Below are 20,131 nucleotides of genomic sequence, written 5' to 3'. Positions count from 1 at the left end.
CTGGGCTGAAAGGACTCATAGTGAAGGATGTAGACAAACTTGGGAACACGTTGTATTTTTATTCATGTGTGTAAGGAGTACATATTGAATATCAATATATGCAAAGAAATACGCCAGGCATCGTGGGGAATATCAAGATTAGTAAAATAATGCTCCAACCCCCTAAGTACTTTCTGCTAATTAGACTTATATTCAGTACTTGCTTCTGTCCTGGGCTGCCTTGGAGTTGATTTTTCCCCAGTGATTTTGCTGTCAGTCCTATCAGTAGCCCCATGTGTTAGGGTGTCATGAGCCAAGAAAAACAAGTCTAATGAGAAAAAGGGTGAAAGGTTTAGACAAGGGCAAGAGGGATAATGAACAGTAGAAAGACAAAGAGAATAGTCACTATTTTCCTGGACAGCCACCATGAAAGAAAAACCTATGGGAATTAAGGACTGATTACTCAACAAATGGATACAGCACTGGAAGTGCTCACTCATCTATGCCAAGAAATTTGGAGGAGAGCTACCTGGTCAACCAGCTAGAAGATATCCATATTTGTGCCCATTCCAAAGAAAGGTAACCCAACAGAATGCGGAAATTATCAAACAATATCATTAATATCACACACAAGTAAAATTTTGCTGAAGATCATTCAAAAACTGTTGCAGCAGTGTATCGACAGGGAGCTGCCAGAAATTCAAGCTGGGTTTAGAGGAGAACATGGAATGAGGGTATCATTGCTGATGTCATATGGATCTTGGCTGAAAGCAGAGAACACCAGAAGGATGTTTACCTGTGTTTTATTGACTATGCAAAGGCATTTGACCGTGTGGATCATAACAAATTATGGATAACATTGCAGAGAATGGGAATTTCAGAACATTTAATTGTGCCCTGAGGAACATGTTCATAGACCAAGAGGCAGTCATTTGAACAGTACAAGGGGATTCTGATTGGCTTAAAATCAGGAAAGGTGTGTGTCAGGGTTGTATCCTTTCACCATACTTATTCAATGTGTATGCTGAGCAAATAATCCGAGAAGCTGGACTATCTGAAGAAGAATGTAGCATCAGGATTGGAGGAAGACTCATTAACAACCTGCAATATGCAGATGACGTAATCTTGCTTGCTAAAAGTGAGGAGGACTTGAAGCAGTGACAAAGATCAAAGACCACAGCTTTCAGTTTGGATTACATCTCAACACAAACAAAACAAAACTCCTCACAACTGGACCAATAAGGAACATCATGATAAACAGAGAAAAGATTGAAGTTGTCAAGGATTTCATTTTACTTGGATCCACAATCAATGCCCTTGGAAGCAGCAGTCAAGAAATCAGACAATGTACAGCATTGGGCAAATCTGCTGCAAAAGACCTCTTTAAGGTGCTGAAAAGCAAAGATGTCATTTTGAGGACTAAGTTTCACCTGACCTAATCCATGGTATTTTCAACCGCCTCATATGAATGGGAAGCCTACACAATGAATAAGGAAAACTGAAGAAGAATTGATGCCTTTGAATTGTGGTGTTGGTGAAGAATATTGAATATACCATGGACTGCCAGAAGAATGAACAAATATGTTTTGGAAGAAGTACAGCCAGAAGCAAGGATGTCAATACTTTGTCCCATATACTTTGGAAATGTTATCAGGAAGGACCAGTCCCTGAAGAAGGACATCATGCGTGGTAAAGAGGGTCAGCAAAAACAGAGGAAGACCCTCGATGAGATGGATTGGTGCAGTGGCTGCAATAATAGGCTCAAACATAGCAAAGATTGTGAGGATGGCATGGGACCAGGCATAGTTTCGTTCTATTCTACGTAGGGTCAGTATGAATAGGAACCTAACACCAATTGTCCTGGGAAACAGAACAATGGATGAGATCTGCCCTCAAGGAGTTGACTCCCATTTCCAACTTGACTACTTCAGACGCGAGGGCAAAGGATGAAAACCGACTTTGTTTACCTGGTCACGTTCTACAGTAATGAATGATTTGAGTAAATACATACATACATTGTTGTTGTCATTGTTAATTGCCTTTCAGTCACCTGCAACTCATGGCGACCTTATGTATAAAAGAACAAACATTGCCCAGTCCTGTGCCTTGTTCATGAACATTGGTATGTTTGAATCCAGTCAGACAATAATCTGTTGTGATCCATAAGGGTTTTCATTGGCTAGTTTTCAGAAGTAGATCAGCAGGCCTTTCTTCCTACTCTGTCTTAGTCTGGAAGCTTTGCTGAAACTTGTCCACCATAGGCAACCCTGCAAATATTTGAAATACCAATGGCATAACTTCCAGCATCATAGCAACATGGAAGCCACCACAGTACAACAAACTGACAGGTGAGTGGTGGCCAATTTTTTAATATTGTCTGTTTAATGAGTTAGGCCTACAACTTAACTTCTTGGTTATACCTCTAAAACTTCACATCTTGGACCGTGGCCAGGAAAGTGTTTTACTCTCATTCATCACTGGACAAAATCATCTTCCAGCCTTTGACAATACTCGTTCAAACACGTTATAAAGCATGTTTAAAATTTCTTTCTTTTTTAGATATATGAGTCCTGAGACAGTAAAGAATTACTCTGAAAGCAAAAAATCACTTTACGTTATGAGAAAACTACTCCTCAATTGGGTATACAATATTAGAAAGGAAAAGGGGGTCCCGCCAAGGTAAGTACTTTTGAATCTTGCTACCTTATTCATATGAAATTCTCTGTTTATGGCTTTTTAGATTTACATGTTGGAAACTTTGCAAAATCTTTTGGAAAGGTCGATAATGAAATTTGCCCATCATGCAAAAATTTTTTTTAATAAATAAAATTTAAAAAAAATCACATTATTTTTTATTGAGGTAAAACCTAAATAGCATAAAATTAATTATTCACTATTTAACAGTTTAAAATTCAGTAGCACTTAGTGCATTCATGATGTTGCACACCCATCACCTCTATCTAGATCCAGGCTTTCATCACCCCAAAAGGAAGCTCCAGGCCCTTTAAGCAGTCGCTCCCATTCTCCTCTTCCCCCAGCCCCTGGCAAGTACTAGTGCTTTCCGACTCTATGGACTTGCCTTTTCTGGATGTTTAAGATAATGCAACCATACAATACGTAGCCTTTAGTGCCTAGTTTCTTTCACTTAGCATAATATTTTCAAGATCCTTTCACATTATAGCTGATCCCTGCTGGCACAGTGGTTAAGAGCTTTGTTGTTAGCCAAAAGGTTGGCAGTTCGAATCCAACAGCCACTCCTTGGAAACCCAATGGGGCAGTTCTACTCTGTCCTTATAGACTAGCTATGAGTTGGAATTGACTGGCAACGATTTTTGATTTTCACATGGTAGCATGTATCACGTGTTTCATCTATTTCATTTATTGTTGTGGCTGAATAACATTCCTTTGTATGGATGTACCACAATTTGTTTATCCAGGTGTCTGTTAATGGTCATTTGGCTTGTTTGTACCTTTTCATTCATGTGAACATTCATTTAACAGTATCTGTTTGAATACCTGCTTTCCATTCTTTTGGGTATATATCTATGTGTATAGTGGAATTACTGGGTCATATGATAATTCTATGTTTACTTTTTGAGGAAGTGCCATACTGTTTTCCACAGCAGCTGCACCATTTAATATTCCCACCATCAATGTATGAGGGTTGCAATTTGTCCACATCTTTCCCAACACTGATTATCATCTGACTTTTTTACTGTAGCCATCCCAGTGGGAGTGAACTGGTATCTCATTGTGGTTTTGATTTGTATTTCCCTAACGACAAGTGAAGGAGTCCTGGTGGTGCAATAGTTAAGTACTTGGTTGTGAACCAAAAAGTTGGTAGTTCAAATCACCCAGCAGCTCCATTGGAGAAAAGACTTGGTTATCTGTTCCCATAAACAGTACAGTCTAGGAAACCCTGTGAGTCAGATTTACTCTGTCCTATAGGGTCACTATAAGTCAGAATTGACTCCGTAGCACACAACAACAATCACAATGGCAAGTGATGTTGAGCATCATTTTATTCCTTGGAGAAATGTCTATTAAAGCTCTTTGCCCATTTTAATCAGATTATGTGTCATTTTGTTGCTGAGTTGTAAGAGTTCTTTATATACCCTAGTAACTAGATCCTTATCAGATATATGATTTGCAAATAATTTCTCCCATTCTGTGGGTAGTCTCTTCACTTTCTTGATAGTGTCCTTTGATGCACATAAAGTTTTAATTTTGATGAAGTCTAACTTATCTATTTTTTTCTTTTGTTGTTTGTGCCTTTGGTGTAATTTCTAAAAATCTATTGCCAAATCAAGATCATGAAGAATTACCCCTATATTTTTTTCTAAGACTTTTATAGTTTTTTATAGTTTTAGTTCTTATGTCTAGTTCTTAGCCCATTTTGAATTAATTTTATATATGGTGTGAGGTAAGGATACAACTTCATTCTTTTGCATGTGGATATTCAGTGGCCCTAGCACCATATGTTGAAGAGACTATTCTTTTCACATTCAATGATCTTGGTACCTTTTTCTAAAATCAATAGTTTTAAATATATGTGTTTTTTTCTGTACTCTCAACTCTCATCCATTGATCAATATGTCTACCTTTATCCCATTACCACACTATTTTGACTACTTCAATAGCTTTGAAGTAAGTTTTGAAATTAAGAAGTTTGAGTTCTTCAAATTTGTTTTCCTTTTTCAAGATTGTTTTAGCTATTCAGTGTCCCTTGTGATTTCATATCAATTTTAGGCTTAGCTTGTCCATTTCTGCCTAAAAAAGAAAAAAAAATTCATTGTGATTTTGATAGGAATTGCATTGAATCTGTAGATCACTTAGGATAATATTGTCATCTTAAAAATAAAAGACTTCAAATCCATGAACACGGGATGTCTTTTTATTTATTTAGGTCTTCTTTAAATTTTTTTCAACAAGGCTTTGTAGTTTTCAATATACAAGTCTTTCACCTCCCTGGTTAAATTTATTGCTAGATATTTTATTCTTTTCGACGCTATTGAAAATGGATTTGATTTTCTGTTTTCTTTTTAACATCATTCCTTGCTAGTGTATAGAAATGCAACTGATTTTTCCATATTCATTTTGTATCCTAGAACTTTGCTGAACTCATTTGTTAGTTTTAATAGTTTTTGTTTTTTGTGAGTTATTTGGAATTTTCTATATATACAATCATGTCGTCTTCAAAGAGGGATAGTTTTACTTCTTCCTCCCCAATTTTGATACTCTTTATCTTTGTGCTGCCCAATTGTTCTGGCTAGAACTTCTAGTACAAGAGTGACTAGCAGTAGTGATAGTGGGCATGTTTGTCTTATTCCTCATCTTAAGGGGGAAAGCTTTCAATCTTTCTTCACTGAGTATAAGGTTAGCTGTGTGTCATAAATGGCCTTAATCATATTGAGGAATTTTCCTTCTATTGCTAGCTTGTTGAGTGTTTATATCATGAAAGGGTGTTAGATTTTATCAAATACCTTTTCTGCATTGATTGAGACGATCATGTGATTCTTTTCCTTTGTTCTATTAATGTGGTATATTACACTGATTTCTAATATTGAACCACTGTTGCATTCCTGGAATAAATCCCATTTGGCCATGGTGTATATAATTCTTTTACTATTTGCTTTGCTAGTGTTTTGTTGAGCACTTTTGCATCTATATTCATAAGGGACATTGGTCTGTAGTTTTCTTGTGATATCTTTGTCTAGCTTTGGTATCAGAATAATACTAGCCTCATGGAATGAATTAGGTTGTATCCTCTCATCCTCTATTTTCTGGACGAGTTTGAGAAGAATTGGTGTCAATTCTTCTTTAAATATTTGGTGGAATTCCTCAGTCAAGTACGGGACTTTTGTTGTTGTTGGGAGGTTTTTGATTACTGATTCAATATCTTCACTTGTTATTGGTCTGCTGAGATATTCTATTTATTCTTGAGTCAATCTAGGTAGATTATGTGTTTCTAGGAATTTGTCTATTTCTAGTTTGTTGCTGCACAGTTGTTTATAGCATTCTGATATGATCCTTTTTTATCTCTGTCGTGTTGGTTGTAATGTCTCCGCTTTCGTTTCTTATTGTAGTTATTTGCATCTTCTTTCCTTTTTCTTCGTCAGTCTAGCTAAAGTTTTGTCAATTTTATTGTTCTTTTTGAGGAACAACCTCTGCTTTTGTTGATTATTCTCTATTTCATTTATTTTCTGCTCTGGCCTTTGTTATTCCCATTCTTCTGGTGCTTTAGGCTTAGTTTGTTAGTCTTTTTTTAGTTCTTTGAGTTGTAGAATTAGGCTATTGATTTGAGACCTTTCTTTTTTTTAATTAAGCATTTACTGCTACAAATTTCCCCCATACACTGCTTTTGCTGCATCCCATAGGTTTTGGTATGCTGTGCTTTCATTTTCCTTTGACTCTAAGTACTTTCAGATTTCTTTTTTTATTTTTCCCTTGACCCATTGGTTGTTTAATAGTGTATTATTTAATCTCCACATCTTTGTGTTTTTTTACAGACTTTCCGTTATTTTCTAGTTTCATTCCTTTGTGACTGGATAAGATGTTAGTATGATTTCAATGTTTTTAAATTTTACTGAGACTTGTTTTGTGACCTAGAATGTGATCTATCCTGAAGGAAATTATTCATGTGCATTGGAGAAGAGCGTGTGATATTTGTTGTCATGTGGAGTGTTCTGTATATGTCTGTTAGGTCTAGTTGGCTTATAGTGCTGTACGAAGTTCTCTATTTCCTCACTAATCTTCTTTCTCGATGTTCTGTCCAGTATGCAAAGGGGTATATTGAAGTCTACAGCTGTTATTATGGAGCCATCTATTATGTTCTTCAGTTTTGTCAGTGTTTGCTTCATATATTTACGGACTCTGATGTTAGGTGCATAAATATAAAAATTATATTGCCTTGATGAGTTGACCTTTTTTCATTATATAATGTCCTTCTTTTTCTCTTATAACAGATTTAGACTTAAAATCCATTTTGTCTGGTATCAATATGGTCATACCAGCTCTCTTTTTGTTACTATTTGCAAGGATTTTTTTTTTCTATCCTTTCACTTTCAGCTCATTTGTGTCTTTGGGCCTAAGGTGTGTCTCTTGTAGACACCATATAGATGGATCATGGTTTTTTTATCTATTCTGCCACTCTCTGCCTTTTGCTTGTAGCATGTAATCACTTTATAGTTAAGGTAATTACCAATATGGAAAGACTTTTGTCAATTTTCTAATTGTTTTTTAAGTGCCTTATAACTTTTTTGGAAACCCTGGTGGTATAGTGGTTAAGAATTGCCAACCAAGAGGTCAGCAGTTTGAATTCACCATGCGCTCCCTGGAAACCCTATGGGGCAGTTCTGCTCTCTCCTATAGGGTCACTATGAGTTAAAATTGACTCCACGGCAATTTTTTTTTTATATATATATACCTTCTATGTCCTTCATTTCCTCTAATATTGTCATAATTTGTGTTTAGTTTGTGTTTTCTGTATTGGCCCTTTTTCATATTCTTATCTTCTGTGTATTTTTTTAGTTTGTTATTACCATGGAAATTATATTCAAAATCATAAATTTACAACAACCTAGTTAGTAGTAGTTTAACTTGATGCCAATTTAACTTCAGTAACGTACAAAAGCTCTATTCCTATATTTCCAATCCCCCGTCTCTTTTGTTATCACCAATTAGGTTTTTATACCTCATGTGCCCGCTAACATAAATTTATACTTATTCCTTATGCACTTGGCATATGCAGCTTGTAAGACACAACAAGGTTTGTTGAATTCATGCCTTTGAATTGTGGTGTAAGCAAAGAATATTGAATATACCATGGACTGCCAAAAGAACAAACAAATCTGTCTTGGAAGAAGTACAACCAGAATGTTCCTTAAAAGCAAAGATGGCAAGACTACGTCTTACATACTTTGTACATGTTGTCAGCAGAGATCAGTCCCTGGAGAAGGACATCATGCTTGGTAAAGTACAGGATCAGCAGAAAAGAGGGAGACCCTCAATGAGATGGATTGACACGGCGGCTGCAACAATGGGCTCAAGCATAACAATGATTGTGGGTATGGCACAGGACTGGGCAGTGTTTTGTTCTGTTGTACGTAGGGTCACTATGAGTCAGAACCAACTCAACAGCACCTAACAACAACAGGACACAACAGCTAAAGTTACCAACTGAAAACACCATAAAACTGATCCTTTTATGTGCCTATGACATTACTTTTACTAAAGAGCAGCTGCTATTGCTGCTGCTGCTACTTCTCATTTCCTCCATGTTCTTCTTTTTTCCCTGTGTACTGCCTCAAGTAGCTGTCTAGTGTCTTTTCCTTTCCATCTGAAGAACTTCCTTTAGCATTTCTTGCAAAGCAGGTTTGGTGGTAACCCCTTCAATTTTTGTATGGAGATGTCTTAATTACACCCTTGTTTTTGAAGGACGGTTTTTCCAGGTAAAGAATTTTTGATTAACAGTACTTTGCTTTCAGCATTTTATACACGTCACTCCATTGTTTTCTGTCATCAAAAATTTCTGAGGAGAAATCGGCACTTATGATTATCGAGGATCTGTTATATGTCATACTTCACTTCTTTCTTGCTACTTTCAGGATTCTTTTGTTATCTTTTGTTTTTAAGAATTTAATTATAATGTATCTTGTTGAGATCTCTTTGTGTTTATTCTCCTTGGAGTTTGTTGAGCTTCGTGTATTTGCAGATTCAACTCTTTCATCAAATCTGGAAAGTTTTCTACTAGTATTTCTTCTAATATTCTTTCTGTCTCTTCCTCTCCTCTTCTTCCAGAATTCCAGTGATGCTTATGTTGGTGCACATGATGGTGTCCCACCATTCCATTTGGCTATGCTCATTTTTTTTCCCCCTCCTGTTTCTCTTGGGACACAATATGTTCCATTGCCATGTCTTTTAGCTCACTTATTCTTTCTTCTGTCATGTTAAATCTATTTGTTGACTCCCTCTTATATGTATTTCATTTCAGTTATTGTATTCTTCAGCTGCAATATTTCTGTTTGGTTTTTATATTGTTTCTATCTTTTTATTGAAATTCTCATTTTGTTTCCTAATTTCCTTTTATTCCATTGTTATGTGTTTATTTCATTGTTATGTGAGCATATTAATATTATTGTTTTCAAGTCCTCTCTTTTGTCCATGATCTGGGCTTCTGTAGGGCTGATTTCTGTTTCTTTCTATTGTTCTCTCAATTGTGCCATCCTTTTCTATTTCTTTGTATGCCTGGCAATTTTTTCTTTTTAATTGGAACTTTGGATATTATACAATCATAACTCTGGATATCAAATTATTCTCCTTTCCCAGGGTTTCCAATTGTGTGTTTCTTTTGTTTTGTTTTTGTTCGATTTACCCCTAATCACTGAAGACTGTAAGAGTCCGTTTGTACAGCAGCCTCTTCAAAATATTGTTGAAAAGACTATCCTCCAAAAAGTGTGAATTTCAAGGAATCTGATCCAAAGCCCATGTCTTTTTAGCGTTTTGAAGGAGATTTTCTTGTACCTCAGAGAGAAAAACAGACAGAAGAATACAGGCAATATCTGGTTTTTCTCTTTCTTTGTTGTTGTTGTTGTTAGGTGCCGTCGAGTCAGTTCCGACTCATAGCAACCCTATACACAACACAATGAAACACTGCCCTATCCTGAGCCATCCTTACAGTCGTTATGCTTGAGCTCATTGTTGCAGCCACTGTGTCAATCCACCTTGTTGAGGGTCTTCCTCTTTTCCGCTGACCCTGTACCTTGCCAACCATGTTGTTCTTCCCCAGAGACTGATGCCTCCTGACAACATGTCCAAAGTATGTAAGACACAGCCTCACCATCCTTACCTCTAAGGAGCATTCTGCCTGTACTTATTCTAAGATGGATTTGTTCGTTCTTTTGGCACAAGCAGTCCGTGGTATATTCAATATTCTTCACCAACACCACAATTCAAAGGCGTCAATTCTTCCTCAGTCTTCAGTCTTCCCTTTTCATTGTCCAGCTTTCACATGCATATGATGTGATTGAAATTCTCATTTTGTTTCCTAATTTCCTTTTATTCCGTGGCTTGGGTCAGGTGCACCTTAGTCTTCAAGGTGACATCTTTGTTCTTCAACACTTTGAAGAGGTCCTTCGTAGCAGATTTACCCAATGCAATACATCTTTTGATTTCTTGACTGCTGTTTCCAGGGCTATTGATTGTAGATCCAAGTAAAATGAAACCCTTAGAAACCTCAACCTTCTCTCCATTTATCATGATCTTGCTCATTGGTCCAGTTGTGAGGATTTTTGTTTTCTTCATGTTGATGTGCAATCCATACTAAAGGCTGTGGTCTTTGATATTCATTAGTAAGTACGTCAAGTCCCCCTCACTTTCAGCAAGCAAGGTTGTGTCAGCTGCATAACGTAGGTTGTTAATGAGTGTTCCTCCAATCCGGATGCCCTGTTCTTCTTCATATAGTCCAGCTTCTCGGATTATTTGCTCGGCACACAGATTGAATAGGTACGGTGAAAGAATACAACCTTGATGCACATCTTTCCTGATTTTAAACCAATCAGTATCCCCTTCTTCTGTCCAAACAACTGCCTCTTGATCTATGTAAAGGTTCCTCATGAGCACAATTAAGTGTTCTGAAATTCCTGTTCTTCACAATGTTATCCAGAATTTGTTACAATCCACACAGTCAAATGCCTTTGCATAGTCAATAAAACACAGGTAAACATCCTTCTGGTATTCTCTGCTTTCAGCCAGGATCCATCTGACATCAGCAATGATATCCCTGCTTCCATGTCCTCTCCTGAAACCGGCCTGAATTTCTGGCAGTTACCTGTCAATATACTGCTGCAGCCATTTTCAATGATCTTCAGCAACATGTTTCTTGCATGTGGTATTAATAATATTGTTCCATAATTTCCATATTTGGTTGGATCACCTTTCTTGGGAATAGGCATAAATATGGATCTCTTCCAGTCAGTTGGCCAGGAAGCTGTCTTCCATATTTCGTGGCATACCTGAGTGAGCGCCTCCAGCACTGCATCTGTTTGTTGAAACATCTCAATTCATATTCCATCAATTCCTGGAGCCTTGTTTTTCACCAATGCCTTCAGAGCAGCTTGGACTACCTCCTTCAGTACCATAGGTTCCTGATTATATGCCAACTCTTGAAATGATATAATGACTCTGTATATTCCCTCCATCTTCTTTTGATGCTTCTCGTGCCATTTAATATTTTCCCCATAGAATCCTTCGCTATTACAACTCGAGGCTTGAATTTTTTCTTCAGTTCTTTCAGCTTGAGAAACACCGAGCATGTTCTTCCCTTTTGGTTTTCCATCTCCAGCTCTTTACACATGTCATTATAATACTTTACTTTGTCTTCTCAAGATGCCCTTTGAAATCTCCTGTTCAGTTTCTTTTACTTCATCAATTCTTCCTTTTGCTTTAGCTGCTCGACGTTGGAGAGCAAGTTTCAGAGTCTCCTCTTACATCCATCTTGGTCTTTTCTTTCTTTCCTGTCTTTTCAGTGACCTCTTGCTTTCCTCATGGATGATGTCCTTGATGTCATTCCACAACGCATCTGGTCTTTGGTCACCAGTGTTCAATGCATCAAATCTCTTCTTCAGATGGTCTCTAAATTCAGGTGGGATATACTCAAGGTCATATTTTGGCTCTCGTGGACTCACTCTGATTTTCTTCAGTTTCAGCTTCAACTTGCATAGGAGCAATTGATTGTTCCACAGTTGGCCCTGGCCTTGTTCTGACTGATGATATTGAGCTTTTCCATCTTCTCTTTCCACAGATGTAGTCAATTTGATTTCTGTGTGTTCCATCTTGCGAGGCCCATGTGTGTAGTGACTGTTTATGTTGGTGAAAGAAGGTATTTGCAACGAAGTCATTGGTCTTGCAAAATTCTATCATTCGATCTCCGGCATTGTTTCTATCACCAAGGCCATATTTTCCAACTACTGGCCATTCTTCTTTGTTTCCAACTTTCGCATTCCAGTCACCAGTAATTATCAATGCATCTTGATTGCATGTTCGATCAATTTCAGACTGCAACAGCTGATAAAAATCTTCTATCTCTTCATCTTTGGCCCCAGTGGTTGGTGAGTAAATTTGGATAATAGTCATATTAACTGGTCTTCCTTGTAGGCATATGGATATTATCCTATCACTGGCAGCGTTGTACTTCAAGATACATCTTGAAATGTTCTTTTTGAGGATGACTGCAACACCATTCCTCTTCAAGTTGTCATTCCCAACATGGTAGACTATATGATTGTCTGATTCAAAATGGCCAATACCAGTCAATTTCAGCTCACTAATACCTAGGATATTGATGTTTATGCGTTCCATTCATTTTTGATGATTTCCAATTTTCCTAGATTCATACTTCATACATCCCAGGTTCCGATTATTAATGGATGTTCACAGCTGTTTCTTCTCATTTTGAGTCGTGCCACATCAGCAAATGAAGGTCCCAAAAGCTTTACTCCATCCACGTCATTAAGGTCAACTCTACCTTGAGGAGGAAGCTCTTCCCCAGTCATCTTTTGAGTGCCTTGCAACATGGAAGGCTCATCTTCCAGCACTATATCAGAGAATGTTCTGCTGCTATTCATAAAGTTTTCACTGGCTAATGCTTTTCAGAAATAGACTGCCAGGTCTTTCTTCCTAGTCTGTCTTAGTCTGCAAGCTCAGGTGAAACCTGTCCTCCCTGGGTGACCCTGCTAGTATCTGAGTACTGGTGGCATAGCTTCCAGCATCACAGCAACATGCAAGCCCACACAGCATGCCGATTCCTTAGGAATTGCTATTATTACTTGACGTAGACTGTAGTCGACTGTTTTGTAGTACCTTTTCCAAAATACTTTTATAAAGCGTGTGTTCCAATCCTGTTATCTTTGCAGTCAGTGCCCTGACTGATTTCAGTAGAAGGTGCTTTGGCCCTTTGTACCCTTCCGTGAAAACTGCAACCCTGAAATCTTGGGAGAGAAGGTCCCCACTGCCTGCCCTTGCACCAGCCAGAAGCTCTGAGAATATGGATGGTCTTCCCCACCTCCGTGGCAGAGCTGAAGAATAAGTGGTGGTAGTTGATTTGTGTATATGTGGTTCACCTAGGAAAGATCAGCACCTTGCTCCCTCACTATGCACTTCCCTGGTTGATTTATATGTCTGACCTGCTTCCAGAGTCCCAAAATAGTTAGTTCCTGGACAATGATTTTGTGGAGACTTAGAAATTTACAACTTCCTAATCTACCATTTTGTATGGCTGTACTTTGAATTTAAAGTTCTAACTTTTGCAGGAAATTCTCGTACTTCAGGCTCTACTTCTTTACCACTTAGTAGTCTATTCTTTGTGACCATTATGTTAGTTGTTTCCAGTTTTTTTTCAGGGTGCTTGCAGGTGCCTCTCTCCAGTCTCACAGGAGTACAGAAGCTGGCCACCTCAGAGAGTTGTACCTCCTCAGTTTTTTGGCAACCTCCAGACAGACATGAAGAGTCACACACAACAAACAGTCTGTCGCCAAAAGCTAAGTCTGTTCCCCACACTCCTGGACCAAAGAGGAATGCCAGTTCATAGTTCACAGCCAGCTGCACCTGTTCTGTCAGAACCCTTAGAGCCACAGAGGCAGGGAGGGGGAAGAGCGTATATGATAGAGAGACAAGCTTTCTCACTATGTCATCTTATAATTGGTTCCACTTTCACTTAGAGAATTTAATTCTCTGACTGGCGTCCAGAGTCCTGAGTACATTAGTTCCACCACATTATTTTATTTATTATTTTCTGGTTTTGTTGTGGGAGGATGGGAGCATTCAGCTACTTACACCCTCATCTTGCTGGAAGTCCTGTCTTTGTCTTTTGGCATTTTGACAATACCATGTCTCAGGGAAGATCTCGTTGAATTCATTTCACTTGGAGTTTGTTGAGATTTTTGGATGTGTAAATTCAGGTCTTTATCAGATTTGGGAAGTTTTTGGCATTTATTTCTTGGAATAGTCTTTCTTCCTCTCTCTTCCGGGACTCATATTATGCATATGTTAGTGCACTTGATGGTATCCCACAGGTCTTTTAGGCTTTGTTCATTTTTCATTTTTTTTTTCCTTTTTCTGCTCCTCTGACTTCATAATCTTAATTTACCTTTTCTTCCTTTTTCCTGCTCAAATGTGCTATTGGTCTTCTTCAGTGAAGGTCTAATTTCCGTTATTGTACTTCGAACTCCAGAATTTTTATTTGGTTAATTTTTGTAATTTTTCTCTACTGATATTCTCCAGTTGTTGAGACATTGTTCTCATAATTCCTTTTAGTTTGCTTTCTGTACTTTCTTTAGGTCTTTGAGCATATTTAAGACAGTTAATTTAAAGTCCTTGACTAGCTGATTCTAAATCTTGAGCTTCCTCTTGTACAGTTTCTATTAATTTCTTTCTTTTTTTTTCTATGTTTCTTTGTATGCCTCGTAATTTTTTTTTTTGAAAACTGGACATTTTAAACATTACAATGTTGCAACTCTAAAAATCAGATTCTCCCCCCTCTCCAGAGTTTGTTATTGCTGCCTGATATGCGCTGTGGCTTTTCTAAACTATTTTGTAAAGGCTGTATTCTTTGGTATGTGTGGTCACTGAAGTCTGTGCTCCTTTAGCTGAGTGCTCAGCTGGTGTCTTGACAGAGTTACTTTAAGTGCTTGGAGCCAACAAGAAAGAAGAAGATGAAGGAAGAGGAGGAGGAGGAGAAGAACTCTCCTATTCTTTGCAGATTGGCTCTACGTTAGGACATTCTTTTCAATGCTTATCCAGGCCATTTACAACCCTGCCTCACTCTTCACTTCTTACTCAAGTGGAGTCTGAAAGCCAGCCAAATGTGAAAACATGGAATCTTCTCAGGCCTTTTTTGAGCATGTGTCCTGTCCTAATAATGTGCATAGATTTCTTGGCTCCCCAGTATATGCAGGAGCTTTTTAAAAAATCCTGTTAATCCGCCAGGCACTCCTTGGAAACTCTATGGGGTAGTTCTACTCTGTCCTATAGTTTCGCTATGAGTCGGAATCAACTCGACAGCACTGGGTGGGTATTCTCACATGTATCTCCTTTCCCAAGCCCTTTCTTCCGAGGCATCTCAGTCTGTCTATTGCTTGTCACAAGTGTTATCCCCTTCCCAGGTTGCTGCAGCCAATGTCTATGCCTTCTGTAACTAGCAACCTACATCAAATGCATGGGCTGCCATCTTCGTGACTGATGCTCATCAGAGGAGTGGAGATGGTAGCTGGGAAATTTAAAATGCCACCACACTCTTTGCTGAAGATCATTCAAAAGCAGTTGCAGCAGTACATTGACGGGGAACTGCCAGAAATTCAAGCTGGATTCAGAAGAGGATATGAAACCAAGGATATCATTGCTGATGTCAGATGGATCTTGGCTGAAAGCAGAGAATACCAGAAAAGGTTCACCTGTATTTTATTGACTATGTAAAGGCTTTTAACTTTGTGGATCATACCAAATTATGGATAACATTGCTAAGAACGGGAATTCCAGAACACTTAATTGTGCTCATAAGGAACCTGTATATAGATCAAGAGGCAGTTGTTTGAAAAGAACAAGGGGATACGGTGTCATTTAAGATCAGGAAAGATGTGTGTCAGGGTTGTATCCTTCCACCTTATTCAATAGGTCTGCTGAACAAGTAATCTGAGAAGCTGGACTATATGAATAAGAATATGGCATCAGGATTGGAGGAAGACTCATTAACAACCTGTGAAATGCAGATGATTCAGTCTTGCTTGCTGAAGGTGAAGAGGACTAGAAGCATTTACTGACGAAGATCAAAGACTACAGCTTCAGCATGGATTACAGCTCAACACAAAGAAAACAAAAATCCTCACAACTGAATGAATAAGCACCATCATGATAAACAGAGAAAAGATTGACAGTGTCAAGGATTTCATTTTACTCGGATCCACAACACCCATGGAAGCAGCAGTCAAGAAATCAAATGACACATTACACTGGGCAAATCTACTGCAAAAGACCTCTTTAAAGTGTTAAAAAGCAAATATGTCACCTAAGGACTAAGGTGCATCTGACCCAAACCATGGTGTTTTCAATCACCTCGTAAGCATGGGAAAGCTGGACAATAAATAAGGGACACCGAAGAAGAACTGATGCCTTTGAATTATGGTGTTGAAGAATACTGAGTATACCATGGACTGCGAAAAAACAAACAAATCTGTCTTGGCAGAAGTACAGCCAGAATGCTCCTTAGAATCAAGGATGGCAAGACTTTATCTCACATACTTTGGACATGTTATCAGGAGGGATCAGTCTCTGGAGAAAGAAATCATGCTTGGTAAAGCAGAGAGGGTCAGCAAAAAAGAGGAAGACCCTCGATGAGATGGATTGATACAGTGGCAGCAACGATGGGCTCAAGCATAACAGTGATGATGAGGATAGCACAGGACCAGGCAGTGTTTCATTCTGTTGTACATAGGGTCACTATGAGTCAGAACCAACTTGCCGACACCTAACAACAGCAATAACAACAACACAACACTCTTACCACAAAGCAGCAGCTTCTTTGCTTGTCATATCTCCCGTTTACGTTTTTTACTGAATTCCAGAGTTCTTCAAAAGTTGCCTCTGTAGAGATCAAAGTTTATTAGTGGTTACCAGAGGTGTAGGGGAGGAGAAAGACACAGCGTTCAGGGGCCAGTGAGAATCTTTTAAGGGTAATGGAAACAATGAGGAAGTGGTAATGGTGACGGTTGAACAACATGATGAAAATAGTGTCAGTGAACTGTATATGTGACGATTGTTAAAATGGCAAACATTTTGTTACCTATGTATCTACCACCATAAAAAAGTTATAAAAATATCCTAGAATACAACATTAAAGCCTGACTCTTACTGATAATAAAAACAAAAAGCTGATTCTGACTTGTTGCCAGCTCATTAGTTGCTTTTGGAAAGAGATAGGGCCCCTGGGGTTTCCCTATTCTGTCATTTCCTTTGACGTCACTCTATAGTAACAGTCTTGGGATAAAAACGTTTTTCTGTAATCAAGGTTTAAGAGTAATTTATAAAGTGGATTGACATTAAAGCATACAAATTCGTGTAAGGGCAATGTTTCTAGTGAAAGTTTTGCAGCTGCTGAAAAAACATTCTTGTTCATAATTTATATAGTTTGTATATCTGAATGTTCTAGCTCTCTATTCCTGCATAACAAATCACTGCAAAATGTAGTGACTTAGAACAACAATCATTTATTTGCTCACAAATCTGAGATTTGAATGCGTCTTGATGGGGGCAGCTTTTCTCTGCTCCATACAGCATCAGCAGTGATAGCTCAACTCAGACCAGAGGATCAGCTTCCAAGAAGCCCTCTGACATGGGTGGTAAGTTACTACTAACTGTTAGGTGGAAACTCAACTAGAACAGTTGCATGGATGCTTCCGTTCTTCTCCACGCAGGCCTCTTCTGAGGCCTGTTTGATCTTTCTTGCAAGACGGTAGATAAATTCCAAGAGCGAGTGTTCCAGGAGACAAGAAGTGGGGGCTGACAATTTCTTATCTTAAGACTTTGGCCCCTAAACAGGCACGACATCACTTCTACTGTTTTCTATTTGTCAAAGCAGTCACAGAACCTTCTTAGATTCAAGGGAAGTATAGATGCCTGTATGTGCATGTCTTTTTCAACACACAGTTTAAATACCCTATCTAGTACCAACTGAAAATGCAGTTCTTCTCCTGACCTTAACCACCAGAGCTGGATCAGATATCACATGTTAAAGGGTGTAGTCCTCCAGACTACCAAATCTTCCCAACTTCATATGCCAGCCACAAACTCATGAGTCCCCACAACACCCTCACTTCTGACCTTCTAAATATCACTACCCCCTCAGGATATCAGCCATAAGCTCAGAGTACCCACGACTTCCTCACTTCTGACCTGCTGGCTACAAATTTGGGGGTCCCACCACCCCTTCAAATTCAGTAATTCACTAGAATGATTCACAGTACTCAAGAAAGCATTATACTTAGGATGACAGCTTTATTATACTAAAAAGTATGCAAATAAAAGATACAAAGGGTGTGTTATGGGAGGGTCCCTAATATGGAGCTTCCATGACCTAAAAGGGACACATTCCCTTCCCAATCATCAATGTCTTTCACCAACCAGGAAGCTTCCACAGGTTGAACTGCCTCCCCTAAGACTGGACTAATATCACATGGTGGATCTTTCTAACATGGCCACCCCTACCCTAGTGTCGCCTGTTAGCATAACAAAAATTCCAATCACTCAGGAAATGCTAAGGGTTTAGAGGTTATCTTTCAGGAACTAAGGACAAAGATCAAATCTTGGGTAAAGTTCATTGCATACCCCAAGGGAGGGGAATATAGAACCCTCTTCTCAATAGAAGTATCAAAGAATTTGTGACTATCCACTACATTCAATTAATCTCCAAAGCATATTTTTATATTGTAGTTATTTAAAAGTTTTCTGGAATGACTGAAGCTTCAACTTTCTGAGTAATTATTTCTGTTCATGTAACTTTGAGAAGACCCAAACCAAACCAAACCAAACCCACTGCCGTCAGAGAAGAGATTAGAAATTTAGAATTTACAGTCAACATGACATCAGAAGGTTATCTCAAATATCATTTGGCTCAGTTAAAGTGTGTAGCAGTACAGACTCCAGAATCTGGAGCCAGATGACTTGGCTTAGAATTCCAGGCTCCGTTTATTTGCTGAATGAGTTCACCAGCCTTAGTTTTCTTCTGTTAAAGATCGGTATAGTAATATCTATGCCATATTATGGAGACTAACATACATGTATAAAGCATGTGGCAAAGCGACTGACATGTAGTAGACACTAAAATATGTTATTTGGGTTCTCCTCTACCTACCACACATACAATTTTTGTAAAGATTACTTAAACAGTGCATGTAGAAGCACGTAGCCCAGTGACTAACACTTCACAAGCACTTAACACGTTTGTATTTATTACGAAGTGCTAAATACATTCCATTCAAGGCTGGGTTTTCTAGCCAATGGATGAAGTCACTATCAAAGATCAACAAACACAGAAGGAAACAAAATAGCATGAAAAGGGTCAGCAGAAACAGACAGATTTATAGCCCCAAAAGTTCAGTTATTAGAATTATTCAATGTGGACTCTAAAATAAGTATTATTGACATATTTAAATTAATAACAGATGGAATCACAAACATCAACAAGTCCAGTTACCAAAAGGGCCAGGCAAATGTTTAAAGAAACCAAATAGAAAATGAAAAAAAACCGCAAAAATTTAATTATTGAAATTTAAAAAAAGTTCATCTTAAATTACTCAGTTGAATAAACAAATCATATAGTAGATCTAATCTTTTTTAATTCATCTGTAACTGCACAAAGGAGAAAAAATGCATTGCCTTGACAGGGTTTCTATGTCAATGGCAGGGCTCTGAAAAAAGATTGGGACCTTGAGACCTGAAATGGTAAAATATGGGTGGACAAACCTGAGAATCTTGAATTCCCAGATTCTTATGAGCACTCTGGCCTCGTAGAAACAGCACCCTCTCCCTGCTAGAGGATATGCTGCAAAAGCCTCACAAAGTGAAGTTTGTCCTTTAAAGATCAGTCTTTACCCCTTTTCATTGCTTTCGGGGTCATTACCAGGTCAGGTCTCAACATAGTAGGAGGAGAAAATATTGTGCCTGCTTGAAGAGGTCACAGCTTATCTACTGAAGAACTCGTAGGATCTAACTAATATCAGAAAATACTAGTAAAGCATACGTGGGAATGAATCTTGAGCATATTGGACCATGGGGTTGCAACATAAGGCTTGATCAGGGATGGATACTCTGATCCATAATGACTAAGGTTCACCCTCTTGTCAAGGACACATGGAGGTGGTTCTATTACACTCCTAGGTTGGTTCTTTGAAGCTTGACCAGGCCAATGACCTACAGTAAGTAAGTAGAGATGATAAAGTTGGGAATGTTTGGCTAAATTTCTCATGAAGAACTAATTACACGACCTTGTTCCCTAAAAAGACTCAGAGAACAGTCCTTTTACTAAGGCAGTAGTGAAGGTCTCTGGGAAGCTTGGCTATACATGTCCTCTGCGGGCCATGGTTGCCAATAGGAGAGGCTGTCATGA

The 20,131-nt window shown here is 38.4% G+C and overlaps 1 protein-coding gene across 1 annotated transcript in view; it reads left to right on the top strand.

Moving 5' to 3' along the window:
* SLC9C1 (solute carrier family 9 member C1) overlaps positions 1–20,131 on the top strand; it is a 140,838-nt gene that overhangs the window by 56,621 nt on the left and 64,086 nt on the right. The window contains exon 13 of the mRNA XM_064267652.1: positions 2,539–2,658. Coding sequence (XP_064123722.1) covers positions 2,539–2,658 — 120 coding nt within the window. The remainder of the gene's footprint in view (positions 1–2,538; positions 2,659–20,131) is intronic.

This window comes from Loxodonta africana, chromosome 1, assembly GCF_030014295.1.
Source record: "Loxodonta africana isolate mLoxAfr1 chromosome 1, mLoxAfr1.hap2, whole genome shotgun sequence".
In the NCBI taxonomy this organism is placed as follows: domain Eukaryota; kingdom Metazoa; phylum Chordata; class Mammalia; order Proboscidea; family Elephantidae; genus Loxodonta; species Loxodonta africana.
The sequence above is the reverse complement of the archived record's forward strand: the minus strand, read 5'-3'. Positions and strand labels throughout refer to the sequence as shown.